General features: G+C 42.6%; 1 protein-coding gene across 1 annotated transcript in view; it reads left to right on the plus strand.

The window, feature by feature from the left end:
* Positions 1 to 2,163: 2,163 nt before the first annotated feature.
* Positions 2,164 to 18,148, plus strand: part of C2CD2L (C2CD2 like) — a 53,891-nt gene continuing 37,906 nt past the window's right edge. Inside the window, exon 1 of the mRNA XM_040325501.1 lies at positions 2,164 to 2,546. Within this exon, the coding sequence (XP_040181435.1) occupies positions 2,283 to 2,546 (264 nt within the window). The 5' untranslated portion in view covers positions 2,164 to 2,282. The remainder of the gene's footprint in view (positions 2,547 to 18,148) is intronic.

Consider the following 18,148-nt stretch of genomic DNA (forward strand, 5'->3'; position numbering starts at 1 on the left):
GAGGCACACCTCCAGCTCTGCAGCTCTCATTGACCCTCGTATGACTCACCCCCTCCCTTCCTGGCAAGAGTGAGATAGCTGTGCATGATGTCATAAGCCCAGGCTAATGACCAGACAAGAAACAGGAAGTGGGCTGTATAAGGTATTTACTGGCAAAAAAAAATGTTGTACTATCCAAAGTTAAAACAAGTGCAGAAGAGTTAATAGGTGGAAAGATGAAAAAATTACTGAAGGTCTGATTTAACTCATAATACTGAGGATGATGATGAGGGCATAATACTGAGGATGATGATGAGGATATTATACTGAGGATGATGATGATGAGGATATTATACTGAGGATGATGATGAGGACATAATACTGAGGATGATGATGAGGATATAATACTGAGGATGATGAGGATATAATACTGAGGATGATGATGAGGACATAATACTGAGGACGATGATGAGGATATAATACTGAGGATGAGGATATAATACCAAGGGTGATGATGAGGGCATAATACTGAGGATGATGAGGATATAATACTGAGGATGATGAGGATATTATACTGAGGATGATGAGGATATAATACTTAGGATGATGAGGATATTATACTGAGGATGATGATGAGGGCATAATACTGAGGACGATGATGAGGATATTATACTGAGGATGATGATGAGAATATAATACTGAGGATGGTGATGAGGATATTATACTGAGGATGATGATGAGGACATAATACTGAGCATGATGATGAGGATATAATACTGAGGATGATGAGGATATAATACTGAGGATGATGATGAGGATATAATACTGAGGATGATGATGAGGATATAATACTGAGGATGATGATGAGGATATTATACTGAGGATGATGATGAGGATATAATACTGAGGATGATGATGAGGATATAATACTGAGGATGATGATGAGGATATAATACTGAGGATGATGATGAGGATATAATACTGGGGATGATGATGAGGATATTATACTGAGGATGGTGAGGAGGACATTATAATGAGGACGATGATGAGAACACTTTTTTTTTGAGGATGAGGACATAATAGTGAGGATGATGATGAGGAATCTATTCTGAGGAAGAGAACATAATATGGAAGAAGAAGATGATGATGAGGACATAATACCGAGGATGATGATGAGGGCATAATACTGAGGATGATGATGAGGACATAATACTGAGGATGATGATGAGGACATAATACTGAGGATGATGATGAGGACATAATACTGAGGATGATGAGGATATAATACTGAGGATGATGAGGATATTATACTGAGGATGATGATGAGGGCATAATACTGAGGACGATGATGAGGATATAATACTGAGGATGATGATGAGGACATAATACTGAGGATGATGATGAGGACATAATACTGAGGATGATGATGAGGATATAATACTGAGGATGGTGATGAGGATATTATACTGAGGATGATGATGAGGACATAATACTGAGCATGATGATGAGGATATAATACTGAGGATGATGAGGATATAATACTGAGGATGATGATGAGGATATAATACTGAGGATGATGATGAGGATATAATACTGAGGATGATGATGAGGATATAATACTGAGGATGATGATGAAGATATAATACTGAGGATGATGATGAGGACATTATAATGAGGATGATGATGATGAGGACACTTTATTGAGGATGAGGACATAATACTGGGGATGATGATGAGGAATCTATTCTGAGGAAGAGAACATAATATGGAAGAAGATGATGATGAGGACATAACACTGGGGATGATGATGAGGACATAACACTGGGGATGATAATTAGGATATAATACTGAGGACAAAATATTGAGGATGATGATGCGGACATAGTAATGATGATGAGGAAAAAACACTGAAGATGATGATGAGGACATAGTACTAAAGCTGATGATGAAGAAATAGTAGTGAGAATGATAATAAAGACTGAGGATGAGGATATAGTAGTGAGGAGGATGATGGAAAGCAGCGAGTATACATGATGATGATGAGGAGGAGGAGGAGTGGGAGTAGTGAGGAGGATGATGGAAAGCAGCGAGTATACATGATGATGATGAGGAGGAGGAGTGGGAGTAGTGAGGAGGATGATGGAAAGCAGTGAGTATACATGATGATGATGAGGAGTGGGAGGGGGAGGGTCGTGTGAGGACGTCAATCCTGAACACATGTGAGGAGCGGATCAGGATACAGACAGGTGCAGAGGAGCTCGGTGTTGGGTGACCGGGACTTGTATGGTCCTCTCCTCGGAGGAATGGAGGGTGATCAGCCCCCTGTGCCCGGCTCTCTTGCCCCCGATGATGGGGTGACACCGGTGTTCGTCACTCAGCTGCTGATCTTCGCGGTGTCGGTGGTGACAGTGCTGGCCTGGTTGGTGCAGATGGCTCGGAGGTCTCGCCGCTCCCCAGCCGCCGGTGCCCGGAGCCTCCTGTCCGCTGTGTCCGGCTTCCCTTCCATAGGAGAGATGTGGAGCACAGCCTGGGCTCAGGCCCTGAACCTGGAGACCCGGAGGAGCCAGGCAAGTCACCTCCCCACCCCCCGACCACTGACACTGTGTGCTGCCTGGGATCTGACATGTCTATAGGGTGATACATATCATGGGGGGATTTACTAGACTGGACACACACTCTGCAGCATTGGACGTGGCAGCCAATAAGCTTATAGCTTTCATTTTCAAAGCTTAAAGCTGAACTCTAGCAAAATAATGTATTGCATGATTATATTGCTCCAGCTTGGACCAATGTTGGTATGCATGATCAGAGCCGCCATCAGAAATTATGGGGCCCCTTACACAGCTTCAGGCATGGGCCCCCTGGAGCTGCCGTCGCAAATTGAAAAGTGGGGGGTGTCGCCGCTAATTGAGAGGGGGGGGGGAATTGAGAAGCGGGGGTGCCACGAATTCAGAAGTGGGGGTGCTGCCGCTGCAAATTGAGGTCGTTGGGGGCTTTGGGTGCTGACGACAAAAAAGGGGACCTCTGGGCCCCTTACAAAAAATGATATAAAAAAAAAAGGGGGGGGGGTAGCCATCTGTGTCCCTGGGGACCTCTGGGCCCTTTAACCTCTTGACCACTGGGCACTTAAACCCCCTTCCTCACCAGACCAATTTTCAGCTTTCGGTGCTCTCACAATTTGAATGACAATTACTCAGTCATACAACATTGTACCCATTTGAATTTTTTTTCACACAAATAGAGCTTTCTTTTGGTGGTATTTGATCACCTCTGGGATTTTAATTTTTTTGCACTATAAAAGAAAAACGACTGAAAATTCTGTGTTAAAAAAAAAAAAAAAAAAAAAAAAAAAAAATCTTGTTTCTGTCATATTAGCAGGTTATTTCTCACACACAGCATATGCATAGCACAAATTACACCTCAAAACACATTCTGCTATTCCTCCCGAGTATGGCAATACCACATGTGTGCGACTTTTAAACAGCGTGGCCACATACAGAGGCCCAACATGCAGGGAGCACCATCAGGCGTTCTGGAGCACCAAGGCCAATTCTGACATTTCTCTCCTACATGTAAAAATCATCATTTATTTGCTAGAAAATTACATAGAACCCCAAAACATTATATATGTTTCTTTAGCAAAGACCCTAGAGAATACAATGGCGGCTGTTACAACTTTTTATCTCGCATGGTATTTTCGCAGAAATATTTTGAACGCGTGTTTTTAAAAAAAAATGTTTTGTGCTTAAAAAAAAAATAAACAGTAAAGTTAGCCCAATTTTTTTTCATAATGTGAAAGATGAAGTTACGCCGAGTAAATAGATACCTAACATGTCACACTTCAAAATGGCGCACACTCATGGCATGGCGCCAAACTTCGCTACTTAAAAATCCCCATAGGCGACGCTTTAATTACTTTTATTGGTTACATGTTTTTAGTTACAGAGGAGGTCTAGGGCCAAAATGATTACTCTCGCTCTAACGTTCGCAGAGATACCTCACGTGTTGCTTGAACACCGTTTTCATATGTGGGCGGGACTTACGTATGCGTTCGCTTCTGCATGTGAGCACACAGGGACAGGGGCGCTTTAAAAAAATGGGTATTGCAGAGTATCGCGCGGGGTATTGCAGAGTATCGCGCGGGGTATTGCAGAGTATCGCGCGGGGTATTGCAGAGTATCGCGGTATTGCAGCGTATCGTGCAGAGTTTTGGGGTGTTGCAGAGTATTGGGGTATTGCAGAATATTGGGGTATTGCACAGGGTATTGCAGAGTATTGGGGTATTGCACAGGGATAGCTGAGCTGGGATGGATGGATGGCTGGATCTGTGACTGCATTTGTCACAGATCCAGCCCCCAGTGCTGCTGCTGACACCCGCTCCCCCCCCCCCCTCCTCTCACACTGTACCGAACGGTACAGAGAGGAGAGGGAGGAACCGGCGTCATCAAATGACGCCGGTTTGTTTACAAGTGATCGCTCTGTCATTTGACTGAGCGATCACGTGGTAAACGGCCGCTATCAGCGCCAATTTACTGCGATCCGTGATGATTCCAGGAGCGCGAGTGAAGGATTCTGGGAGGACGTCCTCCCAGAATAACTCCACCGCGCTGTAGCAGTAAAATGTCTATGGCGCGGTGGGCAAGTGGTTAATAAAAATAAAAAAAAAATAAAGAAAATTATTTTATAAACAGAAAAAAAGGGGGGTAACCATCCGGGGACCCCTGGACCTTTTAATAAAAAAAGATATATAAAAAAAAGGTGGGGGGCCCTGGGGACCTTTGGGCCCTTTATAAAAAAATATTTTTTTTTTATATATATATATATATATATATATAATGTGTATGTATGTATGTATGTATGTGTGTGTGTGTGTGTGTGTGTGTGTGTAAAAAATCCTAAGGAAAAACCAGAGGAAAACACTGCGCTAATACGTGATGAAAAAATATGATAATAATAAGTGACAAAAGCAGCTAGTACCTATTGCTCTAAATACCCAAAGCAAAAAAACGTACAACCAAAAAGAAGGTACAGCGCTGATGTGGATGAAATAAGTTATGAATAAACCAGATAAATTATGAAAAATAATAATCAGTGACTTGATGAACAAAACAAATTGATAATGTGGTGAAAAAGTTCATAAAAATATCCAAAGATGAAAAGGTGAATGTGCTGATCCTTCACCAATCAAGGATTGAATATAAGTGATAAAATAGCAAATATGAATCAGTGAAAAAAAAGTCCAATGGTAAAAACAAACGAAATTCTTAATCTTCCACCAAGAGAAAACACCCGTGTGATGGTATTCCAATCTGCTTACCAGATTCACTGACCGTAATTGCGGTCAGATAGAGCCCAGAGATCTTTTAAAGTCCTCTCAAGTGGACTATATAACAGCAGGTTACACAGATCGAATCGTCTACTGCTCCAAAACTCCAGATAAAATAAGGATGCGCTCATATATTCAAAGAGAAGAAACGAGAAATAGCTCCATGGTGAAGTACTGTATGTAAGGATGGTTTATTAAGGAAATAATAGCACTTACAATTCAGTCGATATAAACAGGCTTGTCACAGATCCCAGCGCATGCAGCGCGTACTGACAATCGAATCCTGGTGGCTGTGTTCAGTGTGTATAGCTCTCTCCGTACGAGCGATGACAAGGTACGCTTTAGGCCACTCCTACGTACGTTTCGTCGTAAGACGTCGTCGGGGATGGACCAATAGCGCGCCGGCCATCGCTAGAGCATTATATAGTGTCCGGCCGCCATTTTGATTGTGGGCGAACGCTAAGGGCAAGCGGAAATAGCTGTATACACACTAAGAAAGAACTGATGGAGAATCGAATCAAGATGCAGATGACTGCCATCTTGTGGAGAAAAAGGAGAAGAGTCTTACCACACACTGAGACACAGCTTTTAGGAAACGAGTGGGACATAGTGTACAAAATATAATTGTATAAGTTAAATAGACAAATGATAGTCCATTAATACAAAAGCATAAAAAAGCCTGAATATCTTAATGTAACAATATAAAATCTATAATAATATCTTTAATTGAATAAAATTAATTAAAACATTTATATATATCTCACATATTAAAATATATAAAATATTAAAAAATATATTATAAAAATACAGTAAAAAATGGAGAAGCTATGTATTGCTGAGGAAACAATTTATGTCCCACTCTACGTTCAACCCGAAAGGGACAAAACTTTTCATATTAAAAATCCATTGAGTTTCAGATTTGGATATAGAACGTACTTTGTTTGTACCCCTCCAGGGAGCATTGAGTTTTTCAATAGGAAGAAATAGAGTTCCTGCAATCTGTTTATTATGGTATTTAGCATAATGCTTAGACAGATTGTGTTTAGAAAACCCTCGCCCTACATTGCCAACATGTTCTTCCAATCTGACATGTAATGCCCGTTTTGTACGTCCTATATATTGTTTAGAACAGGGGCATTGTACAAGATAGACTACATGATCACTGGTGCAAGTGATGAATGAGTCTATATTATATGTCCTTTTAGTCTGAGTAGACTGGAAAGACAAAAGCTTTTGTCCGCGGAAAGAATTTATTTTACAAATATTGCACTTTCTGCAAGGATAGAAACCTTTCATATCTTGGAAAAACCCTATTGTGTTTGGCGGGTCAATTACATTCGGGGCAACTTTTAAACGCAATGGCGGTGCTCCTCTAAAGATGACAACTGGTTGATCCGGAATAACTGCCCCCAAAACGCGATCATTTTTTAAAATCTTCCAATGTTTCTTTAAGATTTTTTTAACAGAAAAGTGCTGATTAGAGTAACCAGTAATCATGGCGTAACTAAATTTTGGATCTATATTATTTCTTGGAGCTCTTTTAGTGCCGAGTAACTGATTTCTATCGATTGTCCCCACCTGTTGGACAATATCATCAATAGTGGCCTGATCATAACCTTTTTCCAAAAACTTAGTTTTTAAGATGCCAGCCTGTTGAAAATAATCATCTGATGATGTGCAATTTCGCCTAATCCTTTGGAGTTGGCCCTTTGGTATGGCCTTAAGCCATTGGGCATGATGGCAACTATTCAGAGGAATATAGGCATTGCGATCTGTCGGTTTGAAATGGGTTGTGGTTTTAACAACTCCGTCATGAACCAAAATATTTAAGTCTAAGAAGTGAATCTCAGAATCGCTGGCCTCATACGTTAAAATTATGCCCTTATTATTCCCATTCAGTCTGGCAAAAAAACTTTCCAATGAAGGGAGATCTCCTTCCCAAATTATCAAAACATCATCGATATATCTTTTCCACAACCTCAGCTCGTTGGGGGGATTGATGTCTATTAGATCCCTCTCCCAAAAAGCTAAAAAAAGGTTAGCCAGGCTCGGGGCAAATTTAGCCCCCATTGCCACGCCCCTTGTTTGTAAATAAAAATTCTTTCCAAACCAAAAATAATTATGAGTGGTTGCAAAAATCAACAAATTAATAATGAAATCTCTTTGAATAATAGAAAGAGTGGAGTCTTGTTGAATATAAAAACGAACGGCCTCTAGTCCATCATCATGCGAAATGATCGTGTATAAGGAATTTACATCCGCAGTTGCGAGGATATAACCATCCTTCCAACCACATTCACTAAGCAAATTGATCACTTGTGTTGTGTCACGCAAATATGATGGTGTGGTGATGACCAGAGGTTGTAAGAACTCGTCAATATATTTTCCCAGGCGTGCCGTTATTGAGTCCAATCCACTAATAATTGGACGCCCTGGCGGATGGGTAGAGTTTTTATGCACCTTGGGCAGGTAGTACATAATAGGAATTCTTGGTGCTGAGGGCACCAAAAAAGCTGTCTCTTTCTTATTTAATACTCCAAGAGAATAACCCTCATTGATCAAAGTTTTGAGTTCCTTTTTAAATTTAACTGTGGGGTTAATGGCAAGCTTGCTATAAGTGGCAGTATCAGACGGCAACCTTTCCATCTCAGAAATGTAGTCAGCTTTATTTAATATCACGACACCACCACCTTTGTCCGCTGGACGTATGACGATGTCATTGCGTACACAAATTGATTTTAAATTGCTATGAAATTCAGTGTTGTTTTTGATCCGCGGGATTTTAAGGTCAATTATATCCTTCATAACTAACTCTTTAAAAGTTTGAATGGATGGGGCTGTGAATCCTGGGGGGTTAAACACAGACGCATTAGATAAACGTGAGTGTTTAATTGGAACAATGTTATCGTTCAACATAGAAGCCCTAGGCTGAAGTCCAATATTATGGGAAACAGGTTGAGCTGTGACTGAACTCCCATATGGGTTGAGCATAAAGTGTCGCTTTATACTCAATTTGCGTATCAGTTTATGTGCATCGATAAAAGTCTCAAATTTATTCAATGCTCGTGGGGGTGCAAATTTGAGGCCATGACTTAGCACTGACTGTTCCCCTGTAGTTAATTGGGCGGAACTCAAATTAAACACCCCACTGATATTCACTGTTTTCTTCTCTTTGGCCCTGATGCGCCTCCCCCCTCTGAGGCCCCTCTGTCGTCGTGAGCCCTTTTGGGGGTGGCGTTGGCCCTGGGAAAAAAATGAACAGACTCATTTCTATTCGGCATAGACGGTGAGTCATGTTCTCGTCTGAATCTGGTAGAGTGGTTAATATATTGAACCGGGTGTCTAGAAATAGTTGGATCTATTACCGGTTCAACTCTTTGATGGTGCATAAGGGGTGAGAATCTATTATGCGTAGTGGTTCTATTTTCCCTGGGATAAAACCTGGGATTACGATCCCTTGAACGATCTCTATGGTCATCTCTAGGATGACTATGTTCCGGCTGACTGCCATGGAAAGAGCCATGGTCGTCACGATAATCTGCATGTCCTCTGTTACGTTGATAATCATCATGGTCAAAAGGACCACGGCGACCATTGCCCCTTTCGGCATAATACCCTCTATCACTATTAGGTGGCCCTCGAACATGGGTAGCCCGAGGGCTCTCTCTATAGTGTACATGGTCGTATTGAGGGCCAGGTTTCTTTTTTTTACCTTTATTGTTTTTAGGTCTCACCGTAGTATAACCCGGTGGAATCTGAGTTGGAGGGTTGAAAACAGCCTGTCCTGCCATGTCCATGGCAGGACAGACCGCTGAACATTGATCCCCCTGTTCAGAAGGTAATATCACCGGAGTGCCAATCCACGAGGGTAAAATAGGGGCGGAAGAAGCCTCCATTTCCTCAACTAACTTGGCTTGCCATTTGAAAACCATGCCATTAGAGTAATCGAGAAAATCTCCATTATATTTCTTCTTCTTTTTTAATTTCTGTTCATGATCTTCTTTCTCTAAATATGTTTTCAAGGTATCAGATTTGTGTTTATAACTGTCAAGTTCTTTAAAGGGGATGAGCTTCTCCTTCAACAGAATTACCTCTTCATTGAGTGATCTGAGCTTACTCTTTTTTTTATCAATCAAAAACTCTAAAAATCTAACACCTGTATCATTGAAATACACATGCCAACTATCAAGATCAGTTTCCCCCTTTTGCGGGCTAACTTCCCATCTTAAGCTCCGTGGTACCATTTTTTGGGACACATATTGCTCAAGATAGGCTATGTCCCAACCGGTATGTAACTCTGAAACAAGTAAATTCTTTAATCGCAAAAAAATTCCTCCTATTTCGTCAGTCTGGATGGCATTGTTACCATCGAACACACCTTCAGAGTTCAATTTATATTGAGTGCGAAATTCAAAAATGTCCATGATGGACAGTGAGCAGCAATGTTGTGGTATAGAAAAAATCAAATGTAAAAAATCCTAAGGAAAAACCAGAGGAAAACTGCGCTAATACGTGATGAAAAAATATGATAATAAGTGACAAAAGCAGCTAGTACCTATTGCTCTAAATACCCAAAGCAAAAAAACGTACAACCAAAAAGAAGGTACAGCGCTGATGTGGATGAAATAAGTTATGAATAAACCAGATAAATTATGAAAAATAATAATCAGTGACTTGATGAACAAAACAAATTGATAATGTGGTGAAAAAGTTCATAAAAATATCCAAAGATGAAAAGGTGAATGTGCTGATCCTTCACCAATCAAGGATTGAATATAAGTGATAAAATAGCAAATATGAATCAGTGAAATCAGTGTGTGGTAAGACTCTTCTCCTTTTTCTCCACAAGATGGCAGTCATCTGCATCTTGATTTGATTCTCCATCAGTTCTTTCTTAGTGTGTATACAGCTATTTCCGCTTGCCCTTAGCGTTCGCCCACAATCAAAATGGCGGCCGGACACTATATAATGCTCTAGCGATGGCCGGCGCGCTATTGGTCCATCCCCGACGACGTCTTACGACGAAACGTACGTAGGAGTGGCCTAAAGCGTACCTTGTCATCGCTCGTACGGAGAGAGCTATACACACTGAACACAGCCACCAGGATTCGATTGTCAGTACGCGCTGCATGCGCTGGGATCTGTGACAAGCCTGTTTATATCGACTGAATTGTAAGTGCTATTATTTCCTTAATAAACCATCCTTACATACAGTACTTCACCATGGAGCTATTTCTCGTTTCTTCTCTTTGAATATATGAGCGCATCCTTATTTTATCTGGAGTTTTGGAGCAGTAGACGATTCGATCTGTGTAACCTGCTGTTATATAGTCCACTTGAGAGGACTTTAAAAGATCTCTGGGCTCTATCTGACCGCAATTACGGTCAGTGAATCTGGTAAGCAGATTGGAATACCATCACACGGGTGTTTTCTCTTGGTGGAAGATTAAGAATTTCGTTTGTTTTTACCATTGGACTTTTTTTTCACTGATTCATATTTGCTATTTTATCACTTATATTCAATCCTTGATTGGTGAAGGATCAGCACATTCACCTTTTCATCTTTGGATATTTTTATGAACTTTTTCACCACATTATCAATTTGTTTTGTTCATCAAGTCACTGATTATTATTTTTCATAATTTATCTGGTTTATTCATAACTTATTTCATCCACATCAGCGCTGTACCTTCTTTTTGGTTATATATATATATATATATATATATATATATATATATATATATATATATATATATATATATATATATATATATATATATATATATATATATATATATATATATATATATATATAAATTTTTTTTATTGTGTGTATGTATAAAAAAGAAAAGGGGTTGCCATCCGGGCCCCTTGCAGGTGTACTGCCTGTACCCCCCTGATGGCGGCCCTGTGCATGATCCATAGTTGGCCGATCCCAGTGGAAGTGAGGCCCCACTAACGCCTAAACGTTCCCGGTACACGCAAAAAAAATGTGCGTCACACAGTTCTATTCTGCCCCAAATTTGGTTAGTAGACACGCAAGGCTCACTGGGGCTGATTTATAATCAGATTGTGCAGAGCCCCCCTATGTTGAGGGAATGCGGTCTGGTATTTTGAAGGGGGGGGACCCCAGAATAATTATGTCCCTGGGCTATTGTCTCAGATGCACTGCGCATGCGCCGTCGCCACAGCTGATCGGGAAATCAGCTGTTGTGCCATTCCGTACTGCGAATGTGCAGCCCATAGCGGGTATTTTTTGATAGGGGCACTATTTGACAGGCTTTTTTTTTTTTTTTTTACATTCAGCTGTCAGCAGGGAAGCCCGCTGACAGCTGACTCATCGGTTGCTAAGGACGCGGCAGCCGGCTTCCTGACCCCCTCCTAAGGAACCAGCTATATACAGTGAATGTGTAAAAAAAAAAAAAAAAAACACACAAATCGCGGTAAAAACATGCGTTCCAGACCTGCAGGCAAAATGCATTGCTCTTTACCAGATCCTCAGGGGTGCTATTAATTCGTATTGGAACCCCCAGACCAGGCCCATCTTTAATATTGATTGGACCCTAGATAAACATTTTCTTTTCCCCATGCAATTTCATTCTCCACCCAACATCCCAAAAAACAAACCCCTTTTGCCCCGCATTAAAGATGGCCCTGATTCGCTAAGAGGTATAATAAATAGGAGCTAGAAATCAGTTTACTGCAGAAGATCGCGAATAGGTCACAGCCTATCATTACCGCTTACTGACTGGTTGCTAGAGGTTACAGTACATCATTAGGGCCCCCTGATTGGTTGCTGAAGGTTAAAGCGCATCATCTTTTCCATGGACTGGAGAGGTGAGGGGACCCACTAATTAGAGCTGCACGATTCTGGTCAAAATGAGAATCGCGATTCTTTTGCTTAGACTAAAGATTACGATTCTCAAAAATTGATTGCCAGAACCCCCCCCCCCCCAAATAAATAAACCTGTGATTTATTTGAAAATACGAATATATAAAAAACAGACCAGTGATATGTCTATAATGTTAAAGACCATATAACTCCTTTGAAAAAAGCAGAATCAAACTTTGATTCTGCTTTTTTCATGGGAGTTATATGGTCTTTAAAGCGGGGGTTCCGCGAAAAGGATATTTTTATAAAAATTTATGATGGACATTGCGGGCACTCTGAAGCCCTCCTGTACATACTTCCGGGATGTGGTGAATGCTGTCCCAGCATTCACCGCTCTATCCCGCGCATGCGCAGTGTGACGGCGAGCTGCGCCGTCAACACTGCATAGTTGCTATGACAACGGCCGGCAGCGTCCTGAAAAGGACACTCCCCGCTGTGACCAGCAGACAAGTTCTTGTGCTCGTCATCGTGAAGAGACACATGTGATCAATCCCATAATCCATTGGGGTGATCGCCGACATGCCCAGTCCCGCACAGCTAAAACCAGGAAGTGCCTGGTTGAAGACAGATAAATAAGGTATCCTTTTTTTTTTTTATTATTTAAACTGCGAACTAGTGATGTACATCGGGGGGACTACTATTTAAGCAAAAGTCATAAAATCGGGTGAACCTCCACTTTAACCACTTCCCTACCGGCCCATAGTAAAATGACGTCCACAAAGAACCTCTGCCGTTCAGAGTGGACGTCATATGACGTCCTGGGCTTTGTGGGGGGGTATCTGAATGATGCCTGCATCTAGAGGCATCATTCAGATATCCTTCTCTTGTGCCGGCGATTCTGCACAACGTAAGAACGATCATAGCGGCGGTTCCGCCGCTAGATCGTTCTTACAGGCGGCGGGAGGGGACATCCCCCCCCCTCCCGCCGCCATCCGGTGCTTCTCCGGGCTCTCCCGTGCCATCGGGGGCCCGGAGAACGAATCGTCCGGCGCTCGCAGGAAGCATAGAGATGACTGGTGACCAGATGGTCACCAGTCATCTCTTTGACCGTCGGAGGACCCGGGCGCGATGTGATGACGTCACGCCCGGGTCCCCGTAAGTAAACAAAGTCGCGATTAAGCAACGGTAAACATGAGATCTGCAAAAATTTTTTCACGATCTCATGCTTTCAGGTCTGGAGGAGAGATGTGGGGTCTTATTGACCCCGCATCTCTCCATAAAGAGTACCTGTCACACACATTCCTATTACAAGGGATGTTTACATTCCTTGTAATAGGAATAAAAGTGATAATAAAAAAAATAAAAAAAAAATAAAAAAGTGTAAAAAAAGAAATAAATATGTAAAAAAAAAAAAAAAATTTTTTAACGCCCCTGTCCCCAGTAGCTTGCGCGCAGAAGCGAACGCACACGCAAGTCCCGCCGAAATATGTAAACGCCGTTTAAACCACATATGTGAGGTATCGCCGCGTGCGCTAGAGTGCCAGCAACAATTCTTGCACTAGATCTCCTCTGTAAATCTAAACTGGTAACCTGTAAAAATTTTCAAAGCGTTGCCTATGGAGATTTTTAAGTACCGAAGTTTGGCGCCATTCCATGAGTGTGCGCAATTTTAAAGCGTGACATGTTAGTTATCTATTTACTCGGTGTAACATAATCTTTCATATTTTACCAAAAAATTGGGCTAACTTTACTGTTTTGTTATTTTTTTAATTCATGAAACAATTTTTTTCCAAAAAAAAGGCGTTTGAAAAATTATTGCGCAAATACCGTGCAGAATAAAAGGTTTCAATGACCGTCGTTTTATTCCCTAGGGTGTCTGCTAAAAAAACATATATAATGTTTGGGGGTTCTGCGTAATTTTCTAGCAAAAAAATTATGATTTGTACATGTAGGAGAGAAGTGCCAGAATAGGCCCGGTATGGATGGGTGTATAACTGCCCTGTATGGAAGAGGTTAACAATATAGACATATCACTGGTCTGTTTTTTATACATCAGAAGCAGTACCGCCGGCAACCACTGGGTGGCGCATGGATACACACAGTTGTACAGAACTGTGAGAAAGATAAATACATCAGAAGCAGTACCGCCGGAAACCACTGGGTGGCGCATGGATACACACTAGAGTTGTATTGAACTGTGAGAGAAGCCCAGGCTGCTGACGTCTGTTCCGATAACGGCGGCATTTGCGTTCCACGCTGGTTACGTGGAATGGCGGTGACACAAAAGAATCGCGGGGAGATCGCAGGCGGGGAGAATCGAGATCGCGATTCTCTCTGCGATTAATCGTGCAGCTCTACCACTAATAGACAGAAAACTCCTAGAACTTATTATTATCAATGAGCAGAGCACACACTCGGCTAAGGTTAAATGGGTGCTTGTAGGAACAGAGCCCAGTGTGAGGAGCATCCCTGAGGATGGGCTCAACCCACTCAAGTCAGCGCAGGCCTGGCCAGGCACACCAGCGATCCGGAGCCCCGTCCTCCTTTCCGCCAACACTGGCTGTGGCCACTCTGCTATCTGAGCCAGACCATCGCTCTCATTGGGCCTTGCACTGTCCATCTACCATCAAGCCGCTGCTGATTGGGCAGGACGCTTCAGACTCCCAGGGTGGAGGCCGCGTGTGTTGTGTGTCTGTACATTGCGGAGTATGTGCTCTGGAAAGTAAAAGCAGGGAAAAATATTTGTGGGCCCCACAAGATTGTCTGGGACTGGGGCAACTTCCCCTTTTGCATCATATTAAAGACAGCCCTACCCCGCACATTTCTTGCATGGACAAAACTGCATGGTACTGCAGCACCATGCGATTCTGTGTGATCTTAAAAAAAAAAAAGGGGGGGGGGGTATGGGACATCTCTACGCAGGTCTCACAGATGTGCACAGAGCCTTACAGGGGAACGGACCGCAATAAAAACCTGACAGGTGTTCTCATCTCTCTCCACTCTATCCCAAAAAAGATGGTGATAAAACTTTGTTTTTACATTATATATAGACTGGTAATGACAATTATGCTGGCTATAGATGGATTGCCCCCCTAAGTTGGCCTGAAATGCTGGTTTGAAACCCAGTGTGAACCTAGGCTTAGTGCTCCTAATTGAGACAATTGCACACTATAGAGGGATGTGCTTTGTTCATGTTTCATGTCTGAGGTTTACAACCACTTTAAAGGAGTTGTAAAGGAAAACATTGCGTATAGACTGCGTAGAGATGTCCCATACCCCCCCATCAATTGCTGCCAGTGTGCCCATCAATTGCCACTACTGTGCCCATCAATTTGCCCTGCACTTACCTTCTCTCGGTGGGGCAGCGGTGTCCTCCATGCTCCTCGATACCGTCTCTTTCTGTCCTCTGCGATAGGCGTCCAATCACAGCGCCTGTCGTTTCAGCCAATCAGGTAACAGACCCGAGCACCTGATTGGCTGAGAGACGGTTCAGTGTTAGGAAAGTGAATTAATATTTGCTTTCCTAACACAACGCTGAGTGAACAGCAAGCGCCCAGCATGGCGTCCGCTGTTAACCTTTTTGGACGCCTATTAGAGCCGCTGTATTTCAGGTGCCCGATAAGAAGCTGGGCACCTGAATAGGGGGTGTCAGCGGCGATCATAGATTCATGCAATGCATGAATCTATCTATGGTGATAGACAGGTGGCAAGAGAGAGGGGGCGGCGCCCGTGCGCCCTTTACGGACGCACCGCCACTGTTCTATATTCTATCAAAAACGGAATAAATCTAAAAAAAATCGTCTGAAGTTGGACTCCCAGTCTTGTGTTGGCATTTACAGGGTAGCAAGTCTTGCTACAATCTTATTAATCTTTTATATAGATACATGGTAGGTACAAATTATAGTTTTGCTCCAGGTATTCTAACGTATGTCAGAATATAAATAAATATTACAAATTATACCTGCATTCAAATTCGTTTGTTTTTTTACTTTAGTTTCCTTAAATTGCTTTAACTGATTATTCCCCTCGTGTCTCTTCTCCTGAATGGATTTGCTTTTATTAAACAAATGAATTTGCTATTTTGGGTTCCTCCTGTTTTTCTAAACCAGCTGCTTTGACTATGGTTATGACGGCTGTTTTACATATCATTCTTCCTCCAGAAGCCTACAGTGCACAGGGAAAGGAAGCACCATGGTGTGGGCAGAATTGGATTCTCCTGCCTCAACTGTACATCACCAACTCCGCGCCATATTGCTTGACGCATTCCCACCCTACCAGACAGCTGGGTCCTCCACGCCATTTTCATTACAACATAGCCTTCTCCCTCGGAGTGCTGTATTTTACAGTTAAGGTCAAAAGCCAGACCTTTTCTTCAAATTCTAGATAGAGCGAAGAGTTAACATTTGTCTTGTTTTTATTTCTCTCTCTGATTGAGCTATTTAGGTAAGGGTAACATTTTAAAGAAATTATTTAACATTCATCCAACTCTGTGGGATATTCTCAAAAAAAAAAAAAAGTTCCACTCTCCTTAGGATAACGAGAATTGTTAAAAAATAAAATTAATACATGGGATAGCAGACAGGAATAACCTTAACACTTTAATAAATAAATAAATAAAAGACAAGACCACTGTTGGATTTTAAAGGCCGCGGTTATTTAATATTGGTAAAAAATAACACCACAGCTCCAAGTCTTCTGAGGCGAATGAGCCTGGGCTGGACGGAACCCGCTTTAAATAGCCCAGAAATGGGCTAAAACCCACTGGTTCTGACTAGTTTGAACTGACCCTTCCCGGGCTTTCTGTCCAGAAGTCCAGGAAGGGTCACCCAAAGTTCAAAGAGCTCGCCAAAATTCCGCCAGAAAGGTCACCTGGGGGACAAATGACTAAATTTGAACTGACCTTTCCCAGGCATTCGATTCAGGCCCAGGAAAGGTCACCCAAAGGCTACTAATCCATTTCCTACCACAGGGGAGAGGAATTTTAAACCCCCCCCCCCCTTTCCAGGAGAAAACTACTGTCCCCCGTCGCTCTCCCATGAGGAAAAGGGGGCTAAAATTGCCCCTTTTCCTGTCATTTCGATTTTTTTTTCCCTTGCATATATGTAAGTTGCAGTGTGGTCTACTACTGCAGACAGTGCCAATCCTGACCTCACTGGGGCCCTAAGCAAAATGACATGTCACATTAAAGTTGAGAAGCGGGGGGAGGGGGTGCTCTGCTGTCGGAAATGACATCTTACATTAAAGTGAGAAGTGGGGGTTGCTGACTTCTTACCTCTTCTCCCATGCAGCCAGCGAGTTGAGAAGTGGGGTGAGGGGCCGAAAATGACTTCTCACCAGGCAGGGCCTCTAGTAATTTAGGGGGGCCCTCCACAGCTTTGCGGGGCCCTAAGCGGCTTGCATAGTGAGCCTATAGGGCAGATAGGCCCTGACTAGAGATGAATGGAAACAATGTGCTTGCTACTCCTAACTCATGAAGGCATTAGGCCTTCAAAGAACGAAAATCAACTCTGGTGTTTCCTAGTCCAGTGTTTCCCAACTCCAGTCCTCAAGGCACACCAACAGGTCATGTTTTCAGGCTTTCCATTATTTTGCACAGGTGATTTGATCAGTTTCACTGCCTTAGTATTTGCCACAGCCGTTTCATCTGAGGGAAATCCTGAAAACATGACCTGTTGGTGTGCCTTGAGGACTGGAGTTGGGAAACACTGTCCTAGTCAATAGTATCCAGACTTCTAATTCAAGTTAAATGCAAGGTTACCAAAAAACTTTAAAGCAGAGGTTCTGATTGTCCCTCGGCCGCACCGCCGCTATCTTCGGTTAGGGAATTGGGAAGTGAAGCGTTGCGGTTTCACTGCCCGGTTCCCTACTGCGCATGCGTGAGTAGCGCGCCAAGCCGTCACTGTTCCCTGCTCTCTTCTGGAAACAGTGTGTTTCCCTGAAGACAGCAGAGGCTGTGGGTAGAGGCGTGTCTGCCACAGTCTGGTATTCCCGGAAGTGGGTGCAAATACCTG

Source organism: Rana temporaria, chromosome 10 (assembly GCF_905171775.1).
Source record: "Rana temporaria chromosome 10, aRanTem1.1, whole genome shotgun sequence".
NCBI lineage: Eukaryota > Metazoa > Chordata > Amphibia > Anura > Ranidae > Rana > Rana temporaria.